Raw genomic sequence first — 24,657 nt, 5'->3', positions numbered from 1 at the left:
ATTTTATTTCTGTTTACATGTTTCCTATTTTAAAATGTAATCATTAATTTTTTTTTCCCCCCTTTCTCTCAAGACCGATTTCTTGCTGGTGGTACTACGGGATGTGATCCAAGCTTTCCCAGAGATTAGAGTTATCCTTATGTCAGCCACTATAGATACCAGCATGTTCTGTGAATATTTCTTTAACTGTCCCATCATTGAGGTGTATGGTCGAACGTTTCCTGTGCAAGGTATGCTTCTTGTTCAGTCACCATATTGTGTTTTTCCTGAGGAACAAGATTTCTTCTTAAATTTAGTTTTATAGAACATTGTTTCCCTTCATAATTAGTCAATGTCCACATTTTTACCACCATTACATTTTTAGGTCCAATGTTCTATGCTGATCAATTTTCTAGTATATTTTTATAGCAGTAGGAGCTCCATTTTTGTGATAAAGAACTTCAAACTTCCGCATAGGCCTAAAGAAACTACCATTTTGTTACCCTGAAGTCCCCACTAGAGGGAGATTACTACGTACTTTTTTATTATTGAGTTCAATGTATAACCCCTTCCCGTCATAAACAATTTTCAGTTTTTGATGAAAAATTTTTCCTCCCCACCTTCCAAAAGCCATAACTTTTTCATTTTTCTGTCAATATAGTCCTATGAGGGCTTGATTTTTGCGTGACGAGTTGCAGTTTTTCGTGTCACCGTTTATTGTTCCATATAATGTCCTAGGAAACGCGGAAAAATTTATTTGTGGGGTAGAAAATGAAAAACAACCAGCGATTCCTCCATTGTTTTTTGCGCTTCGTTTTTACTGAATTCATTGTGCAATTAAAACATGTTAACTTTATTCTGTGGGTCAATACGATTACGGCGATACCAAATATATAAAGTTTTTTTTTCTATATTTTAGTACTTCTGCAAGGAAAAAAGTGTAAAAAATAAAATATTTATTTTGTGTCGCCAAATTCTGAGAGCCATACATTTTTATTTGTCTCTTAATTTAAGCAGTATGAGGGCTTATTTTTGGCGGGATAAGCTATAGTATTTAATGCTACCATTTTGTGGTAAATGCGAGGTTTTGATCACTTTTTATATTCCATTTTTTGTGAGATGAGGCGATTCTGTCATTTACAGTTTTTTTTTTAGTTTTAAGCATTATGCGGTAAACTCCCTCTATTTCTGCATGAGTGGCAGCTCTGTTTATGCAGGTGATCTGAAGCTCTGTATCGGAAAAACGGAGCTCGGACTGATATAAAGATATATGTAAAACAATCGACACATTTTGATAAAATAATGATAAAAAAGCAAGTTGGTGTTCTTATTAAACTTTTTTTTTTTTTTTTTTCCCCCTTAATCTTTTGTATTCCAGAGTACTTCTTAGAAGATTGCGTTCAAATGACCCAGTTCATACCGCCTCCATTGGAAAGAAAGAAGAGAGACAAAGATGAAGAAGGAGGAGATGACAATGATGTGAGTAACTACTTATTATAATGGACTTTGTCGCAGATCTTCTTACTAGTATTAATTCCTTAGACCATTTTCAGATTTTCTTTTTTCTATAGTCTCATTCCAAGAGCCATAAATGTTTCCCTTTTTTCCCTTTCGACATACGCACGAGTTGTAGTTTTTAATGATACCATATAATGTACTGGTCAACTTTTTGTTGGGTAAAATGGGAAAAAAAAACAGGGATTTTTCCCTCCCCCCCCCCCCCCTTGTCTATTTACCGCGGCATCTCCGTGATTTAAATAGCCGGGATTGGAGTTCTCTTCGATTCCGGCCGTTATAGGCATGTCAACTATTTGAAATAGCGCAACGCGCCACATATGGCTCAGCTTCTGCCATCTTGGCATTGTGCGCATCCGGCGTAACTGTCAGATGTCGCTGAGAGGTTACTGTTGGAATAGAAATTTGATGGAAAAATGGAAGGCTGGATAAATAAACTGGCCAGTGTAAACCCAACCTTAAAGGGGCTTTTCCAACTAGAAACCTTTATCACCTATCTGCTAAATGGATAATATTGTAAATGTTAGATTGTTGGGGTTTGGACCACTGGGGCAACCCTCCCCCCTCAACCGCACCATCGCATTGACAAGAAGTTTTTATGGAGCAGCTGTCCCATGGTAATTTGTTTGTATCATGAGAAACATTATTTGCAATGCCTCACATGTATATTTCTCGTTAGTAAGGCAACAAAAGTCGTGTTGACCACAAATGGCCAAGAACAAACACAAACCATGTGAAGTGTGTGAATTCACAAACCGGTGAAGCACAAACGATAAGGCGTCGCAATTGCGGATTGTATAGAACACATTCTATCCTATGGGCCAATTCACATGACCGTGGTTTCCATGGTCCGTGCATTACATGAAGCCTGGACCGCAAGAAATACAGGACTTCGTTACATGGTCCGTATTTGCGGTCCAGGCTTATTGAAATTAATGCACCTTTTGTGATTGCGGACGGCCAGCGGATGACACACGGATGGCCCGTCCGTGCCATGATCAAGGACCCTGCCCACAGCTACAGCCGTGTACAGGAGGCCTAAGTGTTCCAACCAATTGAACAACCAGTAGTTTTATGTACCATACATGTAACAATTAATATAAATGTAATTTTCTCACCATGACCACTCCTTTTATATATGAAGGCTGATCCAGCTACAAATACCCCCAGTGATCGTCAGGAGCTGCCGTTGGGATCGTTTTACTTGTTTATTAAATGCACATCTCATTTTTCTCCTCTCCAAATGTTTACATACTAATTCTCTTCAAATTCCTGCAGACCAATTGCAATATGATATGTGGAGAAGATTACGGCCCTGAGACTCGCCGTTCAATGTCACAGCTGAGTGAAAAGGAGACTCCCATTGAGCTCATTGAAGCGCTCTTAAAATATATTGAAACACTGAATGTACCTGGTGCTGTGCTGGTGTTCTTACCTGGATGGAACCTCATTTACGCCATGCAGAAGCATCTTGAGATGAACCCTCACTTTGGTAAGCCTGACATTTGTATTGTAATAAATTCATAGTGATTGTGGGATTTAGTTCTAGTATTGCCATTTAGATTTAATTGGTTAGCCGTTCCGGTTGCAGCATTGGGGTCCTAGGTTTCAAATTTAACCAGTGTTTTTAATTTTATAAATCCAGGTAGCCATCATTACCGAATATTACCACTGCATTCCCAGATACCACGAGATGAGCAAAGAAAGGCGTTTGACCCAGTTCCAGATGGAATAATTAAGGTTAAAAAGCCAATCCTTCTTTTTTTTGTGTTCCATTGGTGGCACAAAATGTTTAACTGTGGCGGTCACTATTATTGCACGTTCTGTCCCATTATAAAATGCTTTACTGTAATGTAAATGGTTGTGGGTTTAGACGGGCAACTATGTTTATAATATGAAGCCTCGATTACCCATCATTTATACTTGTTTGTTTTAAATTCCTCAGGTTATCCTGTCCACAAATATTGCCGAAACAAGTATCACTATAAATGACGTTGTTTATGTCATAGACTCCTGCAAGTAAGTGTGCATAGAGGCCTTGACGGCAATGAAACTAGCGTGCCTTAAAACTGAAGCGGGCCGCTCACAAGATTCAAAATGGCTGATCAGTGTTATCAGATCATTCATATAATCCATCTGTTTAAATATATGGGAGACTAAACCATTCCGTTTTATTAAGTGGCCATCTTTTCATGTAAGTAAATGAGGGGTCAGGCATGTTTGAATCCGAGCAGCAGATTATTCCCCTCTCCCAATTAAGGGTGCATGTTTATGGTGAAATGGGCTGATGTGGCGGGCTCATGGCCAGCTAAAAGGGGCTTTTCTGATTGTCTTCCTGAGAATCGATTTAGTCAAGTTTAGACTTGCAGAGCAGAAGACAGAGAGGAGCTGTAACAGTCTCATGAAATGCCCCACAAGCAGCCTGAGGAAGTAAACAAACATCACATGACGAGGGAATTGAATTCGGTAAAAAAAATAATTCAGGTGGAACACTTCCATCTTGTATGTTGCAGTATGGGAATCATATCCATTCTTCCAATAAATCAAAAAACCCCTTTAACTCAGTGCCCCTATTTAGCAGAGCTGTAATGCTACAAGTTACTTGTAATATTCTGTCGTTGTACTCTGCCTTGTAATAGCATATTCTGACATTAGGGGTCTGGGTGCCAGAAACCTTCTAATTGGTCCTGGTCTCCGTGCACCCTCTCAGCAGAGATTGCTGTTAATGTATTTACTTCCGTGAGAGCATGCATGACCACATCTCTGCCTGAAACTGATACCCAGACATCAATGAGTGTGCCAAATCTTACACCCCAACCAGTGTGACCTCCAGATGTGTGGGGAATACTCATTTATTTAAAGGCTATATACACCTTTTGAAAGGAATTATTATTATTAAATATATTTTTTTAAATCAATGTCTTGAGTATTTAAACCACTTTTAAATTGACTTTTTTATAAAAAAAACGTTTTTACAATAAACAGTCTATGTATCCTGTATACATAGACGCTGTATTGTTCTGTCTGCGCCGAGTCAGTCCGTTTATCTGAGATCGGATCCTGCGTGTCTGAGACACCGGATCCAGCTAATAACAATCGTATCCAAGTTCAAAAATCTCCTTTCAAAGGTGTACGTAGCCTAAAAAAGAAAAAAAATTTCACTTGCAGGCAAAAAGTGAAGCTGTTTACGTCCCACAACAACATGACAAATTATGCCACTGTCTGGGCTTCCAAAACCAATCTTGAGCAGAGGAAAGGAAGAGCAGGACGTGTGCGGCCAGGCTTTTGTTTCCATTTGTGCAGCATGGCACGCTTTGAACGGTAAGAAGTTGGGTCTTGGATATAAGTTTGGAAATGGCCAGGTTACTTACCCTGGGTCAGTTGTTGTTCATTGGGTGGATTACAGTGATAAAAGGCTATATATGTGCTTTGATGAGCAATCATTTTTTTAAATCTATTTTCTAGTTTGGAGACTCACCTTACACCAGAAATATTCCGTACTCCTTTGCATGAGGTTGCTCTAAGCATTAAACTCCTACGATTGGGTGGCATTGGACAGTTTCTATCGAAGGCCATAGAACCTCCTCCACTAGATGCGGTCATAGAAGCTGAGCACACCCTGAGAGGTAAGTTATGTGCTTTAGGTTATCAGTAGTGGTGTTTAGTATGCAATTTTATTGCTGAATATGTAGATTTTCTAGGATATAATGTTTCATAAAACATCCCCTTTTTAATATGGGTAGGTTTAAAATGATGTAAAGGCCATGTGCAAATTACTTTGCTTTTTGGAGGGCCATTTATAATGTAGGAATACTTAGTTCAGCCACTGGTATTCTGGGGAAGCCATGTCACAGATATATAGTTGGGGCTTGACCGATTTCATGGCTTCCATTTGTAACTGAAGCTATGACGCTGTAACTTTTAAAGGGTGCTGATGGGGTTTTTTTTTTTTTGGTTTGGTGTAACTTTGTAAATACTTTTTATTAAAAATTATTTTTACTTTTTAAGATACAGCTGCTTTGTATGCTTCATAGAGAGCAGCTGTATCGAGCGCTGAGTCCTGTATCTGTCAGGCCAGCGGCCAGCTGTTACCGATCACATGTAAGTTCATAAGTTTTTTCATCTACATAGCTGTATGAGGACTTGTTTTTTGCGGGATTAGTTGTGCTTTTTAATGGCACCATTTTTGGGTACATATAATTTTTATATTAACTTTTATTAACCTTTTTGGGGGGGATTATAAAAAAAAACTGAAATTCCGCCATTGTTCTATGCGTTTTTAAATTGACGCCGTTCACTGTGCGACGTAAATAACACATTACCTTTATTCTATGGGTCGGTACGATTACGGCGATACCACATATGTGGAGGTTTTTTTATGTTTTACGACTTTTGCACAATAAAAACACTTTTGAACTAAAATTATTTGTTTTTGCATCGTCGCCTTCCAAGAGCCGTAATTTTTTTATTTTTCCATCAATGTAGTGATTTTTTGGGCTTGTTTTCTGCAGGACAAGACGTAGTTTTGAATGGTACTGTTTTGGGGTACATGGGACTTATTGATTCATTTTTATTATGACTTTTTTGGGGGGCAATGGAAAAAAATTGCAATTTCGCCATAGTTTTTGGCGTTTTTTTTTTACGGTGTTGACTTTGCGGTTTAAATTACATATTAACTTTATTAATGGAGTCATTACGGTCGCGGCGATACCACATATGTGTACTTTTTTTTTTTTTTTGACACTTTTACTAAATAAAACCACTTTTTATGGAAAAAAATGGTTTCATTTATTTTTTTACTGTACTTTTTATTAATCTTTATTTCACTTTGATGACTGATTTTATTAGTCCCACTAGGGGACTTTACTGTGCGATCTTCCGATCGCTGCTATAATGCTCTGGTATACTTCGTATACCAGAGCATTATTGCCTGTCAGTGTAAATCTGACAGGCAATCTGTTAGGACGCGCCGGAGGCACGTCCTAACAGGCATATGTCCAGGGCAGACCTGGGGGCTTTTATCAGTCCCCCGGCTGCCATGACACCCCATCGGAGACCCGCGATTGCATTCGCGGGCCGCCGATGGGTGAGAGAGGGAGCGCACTCCCTCTGTAAACAAAGTTAAATGCCGCGGTCGCTATTGACGGCGGCATTTAACGGGTTAAACGGCCGCGATCGAAGTAAACTTCGATCGCGGGCGTTGGAGCAGGAGCTCAGCTGTCATCAGACAGCAGAGCCCCGGCTCCTGCCTGCACGGGAGACCCGTGCAGGACTTAGACTAGGCTGACGTGAAAAGGCGTCAGCCTAGCCTAAAGCCCAGTAGTGGATCACGTTAAAAGGCGTATTAGTGGTCACTAAGGGGTTAAAGAGGCTCTGTCACCAGATTTTGCAACCCCTATCTGCTATTGCAGCAGATAGGCGCTGCAATGTAGATTACAGTAACGTTTTTATTTTTAAAAAACGAGCATTTTTGGCCAAGTTATGGCCATTTTTGGATTTATGCAAATGAGGCTTGCAAAAGTCCAAGTGGGTGTGTTTAAAAGTCCAAGTGGGCGTGTATTATGTGCGTACATCGGGGCGTTTTTAATACTTTCACTAGCTGGGCGCTCTGAAGAGAAGTAACATCCTCTTCTCTTCAGAACGCCCAGCTTCTGACAGTGCAGATCTGTGACGTCACTCACAGGTCCTGCATCTTGATGGCACCAGAGGCTACAGTTGATTCTGCAGCAGCATCAGCGTTTGCAGGTAAGATCGACTTACCTGCAAACGGTGATGCTGCTGCAGAATCAACTGTAGCCTCTGGTGCCGATGTGGCCGTCACGATGCAGGACCTGTGAGTGACGTCACAGATCTGCACTGTCAGAAGCTGGGCGTTCTGAAGAGAAGAGGATGTTACTTCTCTTCAGAGCGCCCAGCTAGTGAAAGTATTAAAAACGCCCCGATGTACGCACATAATACACACCCACTTGGACTTTTACTTTTAAACACACCCACTTGGACTTTTGCAAGCCTCATTTGCATAACTACAAAAATGGTCATAACTTGGCCAAAAATGCTCGTTTTTTAAAAATAAAAACGTTACTGTAATCTACATTGCAGCGCCTATCTGCTGCAATAGCAGATAGGGGTTGCAAAATCTGGTGACAGCCTCTTTAATATCTATGGAAGTTCTCATTTCTTGCTACTAAAAATGCCGAACTAGGTCTCGTCAAGAATGCCTCCTTTTATAATGAAGCTAGCCTGCCGATTTGCTTCCGGTACTTAATATCCCTGGCAATCAGTTGCCGGGGAAGTTGCAGCTAGCCATGTTGCTCTGCAATGACCTCTCCTTGGAAAATTTAATTTCTCGTTCGTAACATTGGGGAACACAGACAGTTTTTATATACTGTTGCCACTAGGAGGCTTGACGCTACTGATTAAAAAAAAAAAAGTGCTAGCCCAATTTACAGGATATACCCCACCTACAGACACTGAACTTAAAGAGACTGTCACCACATTATAAGTGCCCTATATCCTACATAAGGAGATCGACGCTGTAATGTAGGTGACAGCAGTGCTTTTTATTTAGAAAAACGATTTATTTTTACCACGTTAGGAGCGATTTTAGCTTTATGCTAATGCACAATTGGGCGTGTTTTTGCTTTTAGACCAAGTGGGCGTTGTACAGAGGAGTGTATGACGCTGACCAATCAGTGACCAATCAGCATCATGCAGTTCTCCCCATTCATTTAGACAGCGCATAGGGACACTGCATTGTTCACTATGTGCTGTCTTATACTGACACATTAACATTACTGAAGTGTTTAGACAGTGAATAGACATTCCTTCCAGCCAGGATGGGATGTCTATTCACAATCCCGATACTTCGGTAACGTTTCTATGGTACTTACAGCAGAGCAAGCGTAATCTCGCGAGATCACGCTGTAAATGACAGGTTACAGGGAGATTACGTTTTGCTCTGCTGTACGTGCCACAGAAACGTTCACGAAGTGCAGGGATTGTGAATAGACATCCCGTCCTGGCTGGAAGGAATGTCTACTCACTGTCAACACTTCAGTAACGTTAATGTGTCAGTATAAGACAGCACATCGTGAACAACGCAGGGTCACTATGCACGGAGTAAATGAATGGGGAGAAGTGCATGACTCCTGTTGGTCAGCATCACACACTTCTCTCAAACTCCCACTTGGTCAAAAGTAAAAACACGCCCACTTGGGCATTAAGAAAGTAATTAGCATAAATCTAAAATCGCTCCTAATGTGGTAAAAATAGATGTTTTTTCTAAATATAAAGCACTGCTGTCACCTACATTACAGCGCCGATCTCCTTATGTAAGAGATAGGGCACTTATAATGTGGTGACAGCCTCTTTAATTCAGTCTTAGCTTAGTGTCCGTAGGAGGCAGACGCTTTTGCTGGTTCAGCATGTCCGTTTTTGTTTTTGTTTTTTTCTTTTCACTATGAGTGAGAAACTGGTGATGCTGTCCCCCTGCTTTCTGCTGCTGGCGGGAGCATGATGTCAACCCCACTGTGCCGTAATCCCACTTCCAAGGGGGACCACTTAGCTAGGGGGCCAGAATGCGGTGCATGTCGACCACCTAGCCAAGCATCTGTGGTTTCGCCACCTCTAGTGTTGCCCACACCTGGGGTATGTAGGGGCTGAACTAAGGTGGGCTCATTCCCTTAACCAGGGCTGTTGGTAACCTCACTTTCACCCAGTCCACGATGTGCATCTCTGTTCGCGTTTCTGACCATTCAGCTCTTGACACTCCGTCCATGTTTTCCTCACGTGCTAGGTTTCAAAAGCTTGTCAGGTCTGCACGACAACCATCGGCCTCTCTTACCTTTTCAGTTTCTCCTCCCCCAGGGGTCCAAACTGCAGCTTACTTTCCTCCCAGAGAGGTCTTCTCAAAAGGGGTCCCAATTGGAGCTGGATGAGGAACAATCTTCTAAGTTGTCCTCTACCGTGGACTGTTTTTTGTTAAAGGGAATGTGTCGCTAGAATTTTTTATTTTTTTTTCAGTTAAACAATTAGTATTTAAGTGATTAAACATTGTTTTAATTTTTTCACAAGTCAGGAAATATAAATTAGATTCTAATTTATAAAATTTCCATGTGCTGGCCACTAGAGGGTGCAGTTCCCAAAATTGCAGCATGGTCACTGTGGTAAAGCATTCTCATTGATTTATGCTGCAAATTTGGGGTGGACACACTCTCCTCTAGTGTCCTCACACAATCCCCCCCCCTCCCTTCTTCTGGCTAGTGCCAGGAGAGGGAGGGGCTTGAATGTCTTCAAACCTCCTACACTGTGTGCCGCCATTTTCTAAGCAATTGCACAGTGGTAGGAGGTTCTCAGCAGACAGTATCACACATGAACATACCCGAACATAATACGCACATCGCATACATGAATATAAATTACCTGCTCCTGCCTCCGCTGGTCTAGCAAAGTTCTTGCCGCCTACGCTCCTCTTCCTTGCGCCTACGCTTCGTTGAACATATGGCCGGAAGCCGCGGCCGGAGGTCGTCCTCTTACTGTTCGGCAGCGGCTTCCGGTCCACATGAAAATGTTGCCGGATTTTGCTCTACGAACGAGCTTCGTTTTGGTCTGTGTTGGAGCGGCGCATGCTTCTGAGAATGGAACGGCTCCCGTTAGCATTCTCTATGGGGTTGTATGTGTCGTTAATCGACACATACAGAGATGGAAAAAAAATCGCAGCCCCCATAGGGAAGTAAAAGTATGAACATAGTAAAAAGTAGAAAGTGACAACGCAAATAAATAACAATTTTGTTTACATTATATTAAAAGCAATATAATAAAAAAAAAATCATGACACCTTCCTTTTAAGATGGTTCATGAAACCTTACAGGTGACCGACGCAAAGCCTTCCCTTCACCAGAAACGGTCTACTTCTGCCGACCTAAACAGTCGCAAAAGTTTTTTTCCCCCTCAGAGTTTGAGCAGGTAGTCTGCAATGAGTAAATGTACCCATACCTCCCTGTTAGATGTTATCTATCCCTTTTTCAGAGGACCTCACTTCAAAATGGTCTAAATTACCAGCAGTGGACCAAACCCCCACCCACCCCCCCCCAGTCTCCTGCCTGGTCAAGACAACTACCATAAGTTTGACGGATGCAGCATCATTCCATGAACTGCTAGACTGCCATTTCGAGTATTTTTCAAGGTCTTCCGTCGAAGCTACTGGCTCCTCCCGGTGCCTAATTTTTGCTGCTTCTTGGGTCAGCAGAACTTACGCCAAGTGGGCCCGACAACTCTGCCACAGCACACTTTTAAAGGCATGGTGTCGCCCCAAAAACATGTTTTTTTTTTTAAAATTTAAACATTTAGTGTGTGGGTGATTAAACATTGTTCAAATTTTTTTTATTTTTTTCGCGAGTCAGGAAATATTATAAATTTTTTCAAATTTATAATACTACCCATTTTTGGTCACTAGATGGAGCTGTTTGGAGCTAGTTCCCAAAATTGCAGCATTGCAACATTGGGTTAAAAGCTATCGCTCTAGTGAGCTCTCAGCATCCCCCCCTCCTTTATCCTGGCTAGTGCCGGGATAAACGAGGGGTTTGAAAGGTTTAACCTCCTACACTGTGTGTCGCCATTTTTTGAGGTAACCCACAGTGTAGTAGGTTTACATGCAGTAGTAAACACACACAAACACTAACATACATTGAAATCGCTTACCTGCTCCTGCCGCCGCGGCCCGTCCGCTCCCTTTGCTGCCGCTGTTCCATGTGCACTTGTCCGGAAGCCGCGACCGGAAGTAGTAATATTACTGTCCAGCCGCGACTTCCGGTCCACAGGAAAATGGCGCCGGACGGCGCCAATTTCGAATAGGACTGTGTGGGAGCGGCGCATGCGCAGTTCCCACACAGACGCCGTACACGGCAGTCAATGGGACGGGAGCCGTTCGCAGTCCCTATGGGACTGTGGCTGCCGTACTCCATGTCTGTGTGTGTCGTTAATCGACACACACAGAAATGGAACAAAAAATGGCAGCCCCCATAGGGAAGAAAAAGTGTAAAAATAAGAAAAAGTAAAACACAAACACACAAATGAATAAAAACGTTTTTATTAAAGCACTAACATCTTTAACATATAAAAAAAATTATTTGCCATGACACTGTTCCTTTAAGTGGCCCCTCAGAAGGATTTGGTGGATCGAATTTACTGACTATGTAGCACAACAAAAAATTTGTGGGGAGCCTCTTAATATGCTGGACGCCTGGGACCCCGTGCTTCTGCTTCCATAATCGCCATCGGTAGAAAAGGCTCAGAAGATACAGATGAAAAGAGCGCTCACCTACGCCAGAAGAAGGTCTGTCTTCCACTTATTTTAAGTAGTCCGGTACTAGTTTTCGGGACTTTTGTAGGTTCGCTACTCCTTATCCCTGTAGACAGCTGTCCAACCAAGACTCTAAGAACAGGCCTTCCAGCAAACTTCCTTACCTGGCGCACATTCCCATACTGGGCTGGGTAGCCTGAGGGCAGGACCAGCTCGGCCTGAACATGTCGGTTAGGTTAAAGATTCCGCACTTCCGAGACGTCTGCCTATCACACGTCTCTGCCTGGGTTCAGTGGTGTCCTCAGGATACAGAATCAAATTTACCAGCCATCCTCCCAAATTTTTCTTCCAGTCCACACTTGGTCGCCTTACAAAGCAGCTACTTTTTTTCAGGCAATAGATTGTCTGCTATTATAAAAGGTCATCATCCCTGTGCATCCAGACCAGAGATTCAATCTCTGTCATACCAAAAAAGGACTGGTCGTTTTGGCCCATTTTGGATCTCAAAAGACTGAACGCCTACTTCCGGCAGTGTCATGGACCTGGCAGAGTTGATTTATTCTGTGGACATTAGGCGCGTACCTTCGTGTCCCTATTTGCCAATCTCCCTGTGTTGCCTGAAGACGGATGCAAGCCTCCAGGGCTAAGGAGAAGTCCTTCAATCTCGAACTATTCAGGGGGTATGATCAGCTCAGGAGTCGTCCCTCCCGATCAACATTCTGGAGTTTTGGCTTTACAGTGCAGGTAGTGACTAACAACGCAACAGCAGCCGCCTGTCTCACCCAGCAAGGTGGGACCCGCAGCTCCGTGGACATGATAGATACATACAGGATCCTCAGATGAACTGAGGCTCATGTACCAGCGCTGTCAGTTGTTCACATTCCAGGAGTGGAAAATTGGATAGGCGTATATCTCAGCCAAGAGCGCTTCAATCCGGGCAACTGGGCCCTCAATCTGGACGTTTTTCAGGAAATCTGCGACAAGTGGGTGCTCCTGGGTATAGAGCCGATAGCTTTCAGACTTATTCACAAGTTGCCTGTAATTGTATCTCGAGCTCAGGATCGACAAGCTATGGCGATAGATGCTTTGGTCATTCCGTTAGGCCGATTTCACGTTTCATAAATGTTTACGCCTCTTCTGCCGCGTATCATCAAAACCGTCAAAGCGGAAGGTGTTCCAGTATTTATTTTTCCCTCGTCTGGCCCTGCAGGACTTGGTACCTAGCTTGGGGCTGGTCGGAGCAAGTTATTCAAACCATGCTGAATGCTCAGAAGCCTCCATCATCCTGTATTTACAACCGCACTGGGAAAGCCATTTTCCATTAGTGTAAGGAAAGGCAGTTTCCACCACTGAAGTTCTCCATCGCTCGCTTACTTGCCTTACTCCAGAAAGGTCTGGATATGGGTCTGGCACTCAATTCTCTCAAAGGTCAGGTTTCTTCCCTATCTATTTTTTTTGTTCCAGTGCCCTCTTGTAGCAGAGTTTGCTGTTCTAAATTTTGCATGGGGTGGACCACGTGGCGTTTTCCTACTGCAATCCCTCGGTTCCTTGGGACTTCAATTTGGTTCTGAACCCAAACTACTCTCCTCTGTTCAACATTTTAGAGAGAATTCCACTCCGTTTTCTGTCCTGGAAAAATGGCCTTTTTGGTAGTGGCCATCACCTTAATTGGGTGTATCAGAACTAGCAGCTCTTTATTGCAAATCTCAGTTTATGCATTTTTAACAGGATAAAGTTGTCCCCTCTTTTGTACCAAAGCTGGTCTCTACTTTCCGCCTTAACGAGGACATCATCATGACCTCTTTCTGACCGTACCTTTCTCACCCACGGGAAGACGCTCTCCCAAACTAGATCTGGTATGTGCCTTACATATCTATACGATTCTGGGCCGCTTTGTTCCGCCACTCTGATTCACTGTGCATTGTTCCAGATGGCAGCGTACATGACATAGCATCCTCCAAGACAACCATATCCTGATGGATCAGGGCAAGCATTAGTGAGACATACCAGTCTAAGGGTAAGGAGCCACCTGTACGAGTCAAGTTCTATTCCACCAGTAGTTGGTGGTTCAAAACAGAGCTTCGACTCTGCAGGTGTGCAAGGCTGCTACTTGGCCTTCCCTTCACTACTTTTCCCAATTCTAGAGGGCGCACATGTTTGAAACTGCTGACTCCTCTATGATTTGCAGAGTCCTGGTTCAGTGATCACGCTACATTTGTTCTGTCATTGACCACTCTGGGGGACTGTTTTGTAACGTCCTACAATCATTCTGTGTCCCCCAATGACAGACGTTAGGTTTTTGTTATTGTAAAATCTTTCTAGTCACATTCATTGCAGGACACCGCACCCACTCAGTTTTAGCTGTACTTTATTCAGAGCAGGGCTGGGCGATTTTACCCAAAAATAAAATCCACATTTTTTTTCAACCCTACAGGTGATTTTTCGATTTGAATCTCGATTTTTCTTATTGCTGTTAAACTGAAAAAAAATCCCAACCCCTTGAAAACACCACGGTGCCCATGTAGCAAGTGCTGCAATGTCCCTGTAGATGGTGCACATATAGCGCCAGTGTCCCTATGGTACCATAGATCCCACATGTAAAATGCCAGAGCCCACACAGTGCCCATGTAGATAGTGCAACACCCACTATATTGTGCCACAGTGCCCATGTAGATGGCACCACCACCGTCTTGTAGATGGTGCCACCCTACCTTTCCCTGTAAATAGTGCTATGTATATATGAGTGAACAGTGACGTCAGGGGGACCCTCTAAGAGTGGAATCCCCTGCCAGAGCGTCGCAAGATCTCTAGCCGGGGACTCCTGTCTTAGGAAAGCCCTTGATGTCACTGTCTATAAATGGGTACTCCTGGAGCGGATTCTCCAGCCAGAGCTTTGCCACGGGGATTCCACTACTAAAGGGAGTCCCTGACGTCTCTGTCCATATATGGATAGGGACTGTCTCTAGGTGCGGAATCCCCGGCCACAACGTCGGCAACGCTCTTGCCGAGGATTCTGCTTAGAGCTACAGTAGTTCGATCTACAGCGGCGTGGTGCTATCTACAAGGGGACTGGTATGTTCAGGGCGGTGTGGCTATATACGAAGAGTCCTTTCCTACAGAACTGCTGTTACGTACTGTATCATTTTGTTCAGTACAGAACAGCAGTTCCAAGGGGAAGCACGGACAGAACGGAGAGCAGATGGGGACAACCGTGGCGCAGCCTCTAACTGGGCAGAGCTTCCTCCTGCAGCACGGCGCCTTTAGAGAATTGATTCTGTTTAGAGTAGTCCGAGGCCTTGAGGGCAAATTAGTTTGATCGCCCAGTTCTAGTTCAGAGGCGGTTTTATCACCGGATTCTTATGTTTTTGTTGTTTTTGCACTTGCATGTGTACTCCTAGGCTTTTGTACAAAACGGATTAGCTCAGTGCTTGCTGGAGGGATATAGTGGCTAGGAGGATAGAACGCTATCGCTTAGTGTCTGCCTCCTAGTGGTAGCAGCTATACCCACAGTCATTCTGTGTCCCCAATGAATGTAATGTGACAAGGATGATGAGTAACAAAAATCCAATTATTAAATGCAGACCAATTAAATGAACTGCGAAATAAGTAGTAAGGAGGCAGACTGAGTCCACCAAAGCGAGAGCATTTTTGTGGCAAATTAAGGGGGCAGGAATATTGACGTCCCTATATGACATCTATAGGGCATATAAACAGATTGTTTTGAAGCTGAATCCTCGTACAATGAGATTTCATTTTTGTATGTCTTTTTAGAACTGGATGCTTTGGACTCAAATGATGAGCTGACACCACTAGGGAGAATATTGGCTAAATTGCCTATTGAGCCGAGACTGGGAAAAATGATGATTATGGGCTGTATCTTCTAGTAAGTGCTTCAGGGATTCTGCATTCAGAATTATTTTCACTTTGATCTCTGAATTTAAGAACTGATGTAATTTTCTTCCATTGCAGTGTTGGGGATGCAGTTTGCACAATTTCTGCTGCCACATGTTTCCCGGAGCCATTCGTCAGTGAAGGTCGGAGACTGGGCTATGTGCATAGAAACTTTGCGGGTTCTCGGTTTTCTGATCATGTAGCTCTCTTGTCTGTGTTTCAAGCCTGGGATGATGCAAGGTGTGTAAAGCTGGATGTGCAACAAACGAATACGGTGTTGATGTAGGCTCTGTCTTCATCTTCTAATGTTGTCTGTCTTTCCCTTTTAGAATGGGAGGAGAAGATGCAGAGAACAGATTTTGTGAACACAAGCGTCTCAACATGTCTACCTTGCGCATGACATGGGAAGCAAAAGTCCAGCTGAAAGACATCTTGATAAATACAGGGTTTCCTGAAGGTAATTCAGCCAGAGTTCAGCTGATCACTCTGCTATGATCATTCGTCTTACATCTTTATTAATGTTGTTTTGGATGTTTTCCCATTTCTTTCTTTTAGAATGTTTAATGAATCAGGTTTTCAACAACTGTGGTCCAGATAATAATTTGGATGTGGTCATCTCACTGTTAGCATTTGGTGCTTACCCCAATGTCTGTTACCACAAGGAAAAACGAAAAATCCTCACAACTGAGGGCCGCAACGCACTGATCCACAAATCCTCTGTCAATTGCCCCTACAGCAACCAGGACATGAAGTATCCCTCCCCGTTCTTTGTTTTCGGTGAAAAGGTAAATCGATTAAAAGCTGAAAAATACCACATGATCCATCTTCTCTGTCCTTATTTTTTATCTTGGGATAGATCTATGTTTGTTTAAATTTTAAAACTGTTGATTTTCCAACCACATCTGCTGGAAGTTAATTTCAAACACAACTACTCTTTCAGTAAAATAATAATCTGACACTTCTTCTGATTTTCCATCAGCGTATGACGTGTCAGAAGAGCATATACACGTTAAGGCCATATTCACACGAACGAGTGATACGCGCTTGATTTTTACACGCGTCGCATGGACCTATGTTAGTGAATGGGGCCGTTCATACAGTCAGTGATTTTCACGCAGTGTATGTGCGCTGCGTGAAACTCACGACATGTCCTATACTTGCCCGTGTTTCACGCAGCACGCACCCATTGAAGTCAATGGGTACGTGCAAATCGCGCACGGCACACGGAAGCACTTCCGCGTGATGCACGCTACAGTAGTAAAATAAATGAATGAACACAGAAAAGCACCTCGTGCTTTTCTGTTTGTAAACATAAAAACAGTGTCAAAATGATGCCGGCTGTGCGAAAATCACATTTAGTTAGATCGAAACGCCCCATTGACAGTTCAGGGGCCTATTTACATATCGGGCACCAAACATAATGGCACCGATATGTAAATAAAGGAGACAGTGTTTGTGCAGCCCTGCCTATTACCTGCTGCGCTCAGCTGCACATGTATGGGGAGGTGAAAGGTTCTCTGTTAGAAAGTCAAAGATGGAGAAATTACTGATTACTTTCAATATGGTTATCACTTCATATAAGTTTCTGTAAATGTGTTATGTTTTCAGATCCGTACTAGAGCAATTTCTGCTAAAGTGATGACCATGGTGAGTCCCTTACAGCTGCTGCTTTTCGGCTCCAAGAAAGTCATGTCAGATGGACAGATAATACTTTTGGATGATTGGTATGTGTATTGACGTGTTATGCATTTTTTCCTTGTGCCTGTGCAGGGGGTTCCATGCTCTAATTAAGGCCAGCTGTCCTGGCTCTACCAGTTATTTTCCCATATGTTGAACTGTAAAATCGGAGAAACTTCTTTTTCTTACTTTAAATGGTTTCTATGCATAATGGAGAGTAATGCCGCTTTTTAATATACACTTTGAATTGCTCGACATTTCCAAAATTGCGGCTTGCGGTTAGTAAGAGCAAACTAGTTTACATTCAGAGGCTGAAAGCCAATCCTGATCGTGTCCAATTTACACAGGTGCATGGCTTATTATGGAGTGAGGTCACGTGTTGGGTTTGATGGTTCTTTTTTTAACATTTTTATTTTATTTTATTTTTTAGGGTGGAGGGCAGGGCAGGCATATACCATTGGTGCAACCTGTGCAGCTGCATCGGGGCCCAGTAGGTTAAGGGCCCACTGTCACCTTATAGCATCCTTCTTCTGTCTGTTAGTTTGCATTTAAATGCCTGAGATGATGAATTTTATAGCTAACTATTACTAATGGATTGCTAGAGAGATGTAAGTGGCGATCTATGATGAGATATTGGAGAGCAAAGGGCACATATACTGTTCTTGCACAGGGGCCCTCATCTGTCTGTGTCCGCCACTGGTGGAGGGGTATTTAAATATTTTTGTCTTAATTTTCACAAATAAACAACATATATACAATAGTATAACAGGAGTGCACCTATGTCCGTTGGATATGATTAGGACAGTCTCAGACTTTGGCTGTAAACAAGAATGTTTCCATTTACTGACCGCAAGATGAGATCAATTAAAATACCCTATATGGACAAAAGTATAGTGCCCCCAACACATTACACCAACAGGAGCTGCTATTACATCCCATTCTAAATCTATAGGCATTAATATGGAGTTGGTTCCCCTTAACAGCTTCCACTCTTCTGGGAAGACTTTCTACAAGATTTTGTAGGGGGTCTGTGGGTGTTTTTGACTATGCGTCCAGAAAAGCATTTTGTAAGGTCAGACACTAATGTGGGATGAGAGGGCCTGCCTCGCTGTCTCTGTTCTACTTCATGCCAAAGGTGTTAGAAAGGGTTAAGGGCAAGGCTCTGTGCGGGCCAGTTAAGTTCTTCCACACCAAACTCACCCAAGCATGTCTTTATGGACCTTGCGTTCTGCACTGGGGCACAGTCATGCTGGAACAGAAAAGGGCCGGAACTCAAACTGTTCCCACAAAGTTGGAAGCTACAATTGTCCAAAATGTCTTGGTGTGCTGCAGCATTAGGATTTCTCTTCACAGGAACTAAGGGGCCTAGGCCAATCCCTGAAAAACAATCTCGTAGCGTTATCCCTTCTCTACCAAACTTTACAGTTGGCATGATGCAGTCAGGCAGGTAACGTCGTTCTGGCATTTGCCATTCCCACTCTCCCGTCAGACTGGCAGATAGAGAAGCATTATTAGTCCAGCCACTGAGTACAGAGGTTGTGCTGCTTTACACCACTCCAGCCAACGCTTGGCTTTTATGCATTATGCGCATCCGCATTCGGGACCCTGCTCTGTAAGTTTGGTTGGCCACTTCATGGCTGAGTTGCTGTGGTTCCTAAACGCTTCCACTTTGCAATAATACCACTCACTGTTGATTTGTGGAATATTTAAGATGGAAGAAATGAACGATCTGACTTGTTGCAGCAGTGGCGTCCTATTACAGTACCAAACATGAATTCTGTGAGCTCTTTAGAACGACCCATTCTTTCACAAATGTTTTGTAAATGCGACTGCCTGGCTCGGTGCTTGATTTTTATACACCTGTGGCAATGGGACCTAATGAAACACCTGAATTCAATGCAAGTGGTGTGTCCCAATACTTTTGTCTATATAGTGTACAATTATAAAATATTAAAGTGGCTTAACTTTTTATTATACAATACCCAAAAACCCTTTTATGATATAATCGAATCTCTTGAAACTCCATGTGAATCTTGAGGATCTGTCACTAGGTCATATAAGTTGAACTGATTGACCTGAATAGCGCTGTCTCCGAGTCCAGCGCTGTTTTTTTTTCCTCTCTCCTGGTTCCCACCCCCATTCCAGAGGTGACCCACTGTTGTATTGGCTCCCTATTTCCTAATTTTCTGTATTTGGCCAACAGGGTGGAGCTAGCTTTCCTGGGTCTGATGCTGACAAATCAGCATGAGGCAACTTGAGGGTAGTTCATGCCCTCTTGGCTAACTACACAAATTAGCATAAATGGAGCCCACACAACAGTGGTCCATACCTCTGAAACATGGGTAGGGTCCAGGGAAAAAAACAGCGCTGGAATCAGGGAAGCAGCGCTATTCAGGTCAATTAACCAGTGAAACTTATATGACCTAGTGATAGGTCCTCTTTAAATGGGTTTTTCATTTTATATCTTAGCAAAATGCCATCACTTTCTGATCTGTAGGGACCTCCACAATTCCGAGATTAAAGAGGCTGCAGCACGGCTTTAGCAATGTGTCCCCATCACTGTTCTTTCCCTGCACGGCGGCGCTCACAATCATGCGCTTATTTACTATATTGTGCTTAACTATGGAATTGTCTACTTTGCAGGATTAAGCTGTTAATGTCCCATGAAGATGCAGCATCAATTACTGCACTGAAATCTTCAATGGAAGCCCTTGTTGTAGAAGTTACTAAACAACCAGACATTTTATCTCAACTGGATCCTATGAATCAGAAAATGCTCAATATGATTCGCTTATTATCCAAGCCATCCACAGCTGGGATTAATCTTCTAATTGGAAATTCCAGGTAAGCAACTGGTGTTCTCTGGATGACACTACACAAAGTTAACGAATTCATTTAAGATACAGTTCCTTTCATATGCTCCACATTTATTACTGTTCCAATTTTTAATGTAAATGGCACCATTTTTTTTACGGCGTGTTGAACGGGTGTGGTTTTGCAGGAGACAGTTTACGCCACATTTATCAAAAATATGCACAAAGCTGGTGTTAAAAAGTTTGAAAGGAGGCATTTCTAGATCCGCCCCATATTTTTTTAGGGGTGCTCCTTTTGATAAATTTAAATGCAATTCTCGCCATGTTCCCCCTCCAAATATACTGTTGTAAGATATGCCATTAAAAGTGGGCTTTAGTCTGTTCACTTGCTCCATGTCATACAACCATCTTCACTGTTCAAGTGTTTACATTTGCTGAAAGTGACATATTTTTTATGAATAGATAAAAATAAAGAACTCTTCAGTGCCTGAGGGTGCGGTGCATGACATGGATTCTCTTGCTGGTGTATTTTGAACCCTTGTGTCACGCACATAACACTGTTATGTTACATTAAGGCCTGGCGTTTATGAAGTTCTAAAGAGAAGCCAATGGAAAAAAAAAAAACACCATACCTAGAGAATGTATTTTGATAAAAACGGCACAAATCGAAATGCGATGTATTTAAGCATTCTCAATTTTCACCATAGACTTTCAGTCTTCCATCTGGCTGCTGTTTTTTTGACAAAAAAAAACGCCGTAGAAAACGCATCAAAATACTGTGTGTAAACAGGACTAATGGAAGATTTGAGGTTATAAACTACATTTTTACAGATACCTTTCAGATTTGCAGCTTTTTTTCTTTATTTAATGTGGCATGTAACGTTCAAAGCCATGGCAGTCGTTGACTACTTGAAACTCTATTTTTTTTTTAAACATTATTAAAAGCATTCTTGTCTACATACTTATAAAAGGGTTATGTGGGGACCAAAAAGTATTAGCAGTGTACTCACTGCAATATACATTCCGGTCCCCCGTGGCGCTAATTATGAGATTTTTATAGCACTGACAGGGTACCGGAAGTCTAGTTCACAATCTTCCTTGATGTCGATACCACTCTGTCATGTGACAGGCCCCGCTGTACCCTATGCAATCAATGTAGCAGTAGTACATTGATTAGAAAGAGTACAGCGGGGCCGGTCACATGACGAAGCATCATGTCGCCATCAAGGAAGAGCAGGTTTACCCCGCCAGCACTATAAAAATCTATCAATCTCATAATTAGCGCGACGGGGGACCGGAATGTATATCGGCAAGTGTACTCACCTACTGCAGTGAGTAGACTAATACTTTTCAATCCCCACATAACCCTTTTAAGAGATAAATATAGCAAACACAAAGGCTATGCAGACATAAGACTCAGAATTGAGCGCAGTACAATTTATATTAATAATTTTGCTATTTGTCTCTAGATTTGGAGATGGTCCTCGTCCACCTAAGATGGCTCGATTTGATAGTGGTTACCAAGGTAACAGAGGAGGTGGCGGCTACCGTGGTGGTTCCAACTCAGGAGGTGGCTATGGAGGATCCGGCTATCGGGGATTCAGAGGAGGTGGCTTCAGGGGTGGTAACTCTGGAGGAGGAGGCGGCTACCGAGGTGGCTACAGGGGTGGAAATCAAGGCGGTGGATACAGAGGAGGAAATCAGGGTGGTGGCTTCAGAGGTGGATACCAAGGACGAGGTGGTGGCTTTGGAGGAAATCAAAGTGGAAGTGGTTTCAGGGGCCAGTCACGTGGAGGGTTCTGAAGACTTCAGTTTCTTTGTTTCGTGCACACTTAAGTTTACCATGGAAGATTTTGTGTATTTTTCTGCTGTTGAAGGCAGGAGACGAGTCCTCTGTACAAGCATTGTTCAAATTGTAATGTGTTTTTTGTTTTTTTTTTTGTATTTTATTATTTCACTGTAGCCAATAAAGAAATTGGCAAGCTAATTTGCTTTTTAATCTTGATCTTAATGCGTCTTTTGTTCCAGAAAAGCTAAAAAAAAATATTTGAAAAAAATAAATAATCCTTTATATTAAGCAATCGGCATTCCTATATTTGGTAGAAAACTTTGTATATCTAAGCGAATGTAAATCTGCTTTAATTATAGGAAATGATGGGAAGGAAGCATAAGTATTTTCCATTAAATGAAAACTGTTAACGTTAAACATATTCAGTGATTCTCCCCTTCACCCTTTGATCACTAGATTCTGGGAAATTAATGTGAACAATCCTATTTGCATATATGTAGCCTAAATGCAACACCAAAAGAAAAGAAGCGCCCAGCAAATCACTAAATCCAGGGTCACTTTAACTGCACCCATTCTAAATGGCCTATTTGTACATTCAGGGACAAACCAATTGAAGAGCTGATGGCCAGAAACAATTGGTTTAAATGAAAACCAAGTAATGAACTTGGTGCATTGACCTATGAATTCATAAGTCTATCCTATAAAGAGAGGTCAATTAACACACAGTATATTAGAAACATGAAATAACTTTATTGCACAAAAATACACAGAATATATCCATAAAAGTTAGAACCATGCAATGCAAAACGTGTCCTGCAGGTTGAAGCAAACTATGGGGAGACATGATAACATATAATATAAGAACCAGGAGAATATGATATATGTATAATAAATATGTTCACCTGAAATGATAGTATTACCATATAGCTACCTGGAATGATTGTATATAAATGCGATAGTACAAGCTAAGGCCAAAATATATGGCCATGTATCAGCTTACCCATGTGTGGTTGCATTCCTGCCGAAACGCGCGTCGGGTTCGGTGTCTCTGCAGGTAGCAGGAGCAACCACACATGGGTAAGCTGATACATGGCCATATATTTTGGCCTTAGCTTGTACTATCGCATTTATATACAATCATTCCAGGTAGCTATATGGTAATACTATCATTTCAGGTGAACATATTTATTATACATATATCATATTCTCCTGGTTCTTATATTATATGTTATCATGTCTCCCCATAGTTTGCTTCAACCTGCAGGACACGTTTTGCATTGCATGGTTCTAACTTTTATGGATATATTCTGTGTATTTTTGTGCAATAAAGTTATTTCATGTTTCTAATATACTGTGTGTTAATTGACCATTCTAGATGGCTCACAATAGCATCAACATTTAATAGCATCCCTATTTTGCCATACAGCCCTGTGCCCCACTAGTCCTGTTAGATGCTGAGACCCATTTATAAGAAAGCTTTATGCACAGAGGAAGCCAGATGTGACTTTGAGGTACTTACCAGACTGGTAAGTAGAGGCAGGAGTCCACCTGGCAACATGATCTTGATAACTCTCCTGAAGGTGCTTCATTTTGAATCTCCCTCTGAATGCAATTAAATTCCATATTTTTTTAATGGCATACACTTAACTTAATAAAAAGCCTTTTGGGAATTGAAAGACTGAACATAAGTCCAAGCAATGTTTCTCAGTTGGAACTGAGCTTTTAAGATCACCCCTTTTTTCATACTTGTATAGATAACATCTATGCAAATAAATTTAATAAAGCTTCTTGAATAAAAAAATAATAATGGGTTTTTGTACTCCCCATGAAATCCCCTTTTACTGTGAGTACAAAAATCCAACTTTCTTGTTAATATCATTGGGGACATGGCACCATGGGATGTCCGAAGCAGTCCCAGAGGGTGGGAAAGGAAAATTTAAGAAACAGCAATATGACCCGCTTACCCTGCCTGCAGTAACTTGTGATGCAGACTGGCATCAAAGGAGGCCAAAGAATGGATTTGACAAAATTTGTTAAGGTGTGCACCAAAGCCTAGTTAGCGGCCTTGCAGACCTAAGCAACTGAAGCTAGATGCTGTGCTGCCCAGGAGTCACCACCAGCCCTTGTGGAATGGTCAGTAACCTGAAAGGAAGGAATTTTACCCTTAGACCAACAGGCTTCTGAAATACCAGACCAGATCCAACAAGCAGTGGTAGCCTTGGACGCTGCCAACTCCTTTTTACTCGGCCCATCGGGTAGAACGAGGAATCTGAGAAAAAGCATATCGGAGCACGGAAAAGACTGACGCAGTCAGATGTGAACTGCTCTTACCAAAGCAAGACCGTGCAGAGCTCCCTCCCTCTAACCAATTGTTCCTCCTCAGTGCACCCCCCGGCAGTCGAGCATTAAACCGCTGCTGCATTTAATATCCTTTTCACGGAGGTCAATCTGGATTCAGGACCCATGTTCTTCCCAATGGTCGCCGGCGTTGGCTGGATTACTTGTTTAGAGACCGCATGCTCTTAAAAACAACCCCAACAGCCACAACATTAAACGCATCTGATGTAAAGTGGGGTGGAATAGCAAAATTTATGAAAGGAGGTCGGGTCAAGGTGGAATATGCCAAGGCTTGTCCGTGAGCAGATTGGCCAGGTGTAAACCAGTCCAGCTCTACCAGGGTGACGAGAACGCCC

The 24,657-nt window shown here is 42.4% G+C and overlaps 1 protein-coding gene across 3 annotated transcripts in view; it reads left to right on the top strand.

Annotated features, from left to right (window-relative positions):
• DHX9 (DExH-box helicase 9) overlaps window positions 1-22,174 on the top strand; it is a 39,367-nt gene extending 17,193 nt beyond the window's left edge. For all 3 annotated transcript variants that reach the window (XM_075833127.1, XM_075833126.1, XM_075833128.1), the window contains 14 exons: window positions 74-230; window positions 1,358-1,458; window positions 2,773-2,986; window positions 3,140-3,234; window positions 3,440-3,513; window positions 4,663-4,815; window positions 4,960-5,120; window positions 15,566-15,677; window positions 15,764-15,925; window positions 16,015-16,142; window positions 16,241-16,470; window positions 17,294-17,409; window positions 20,006-20,206; window positions 21,645-22,174. In XM_075833127.1, the coding sequence (XP_075689242.1) occupies window positions 74-230; window positions 1,358-1,458; window positions 2,773-2,986; window positions 3,140-3,234; window positions 3,440-3,513; window positions 4,663-4,815; window positions 4,960-5,120; window positions 15,566-15,677; window positions 15,764-15,925; window positions 16,015-16,142; window positions 16,241-16,470; window positions 17,294-17,409; window positions 20,006-20,206; window positions 21,645-21,978 (2,238 nt within the window). In that variant the 3' untranslated portion in view covers window positions 21,979-22,174. The remainder of the gene's footprint in view (window positions 1-73; window positions 231-1,357; window positions 1,459-2,772; window positions 2,987-3,139; window positions 3,235-3,439; window positions 3,514-4,662; window positions 4,816-4,959; window positions 5,121-15,565; window positions 15,678-15,763; window positions 15,926-16,014; window positions 16,143-16,240; window positions 16,471-17,293; window positions 17,410-20,005; window positions 20,207-21,644) is intronic.
• Window positions 22,175-24,657: the final 2,483 nt, after the last annotated feature.

Source organism: Rhinoderma darwinii, chromosome 7, assembly GCF_050947455.1.
Source record: "Rhinoderma darwinii isolate aRhiDar2 chromosome 7, aRhiDar2.hap1, whole genome shotgun sequence".
In the NCBI taxonomy this organism is placed as follows: Eukaryota; Metazoa; Chordata; class Amphibia; order Anura; family Rhinodermatidae; genus Rhinoderma; species Rhinoderma darwinii.
The sequence above is the reverse complement of the archived record's forward strand: the minus strand, read 5'-3'. Positions and strand labels throughout refer to the sequence as shown.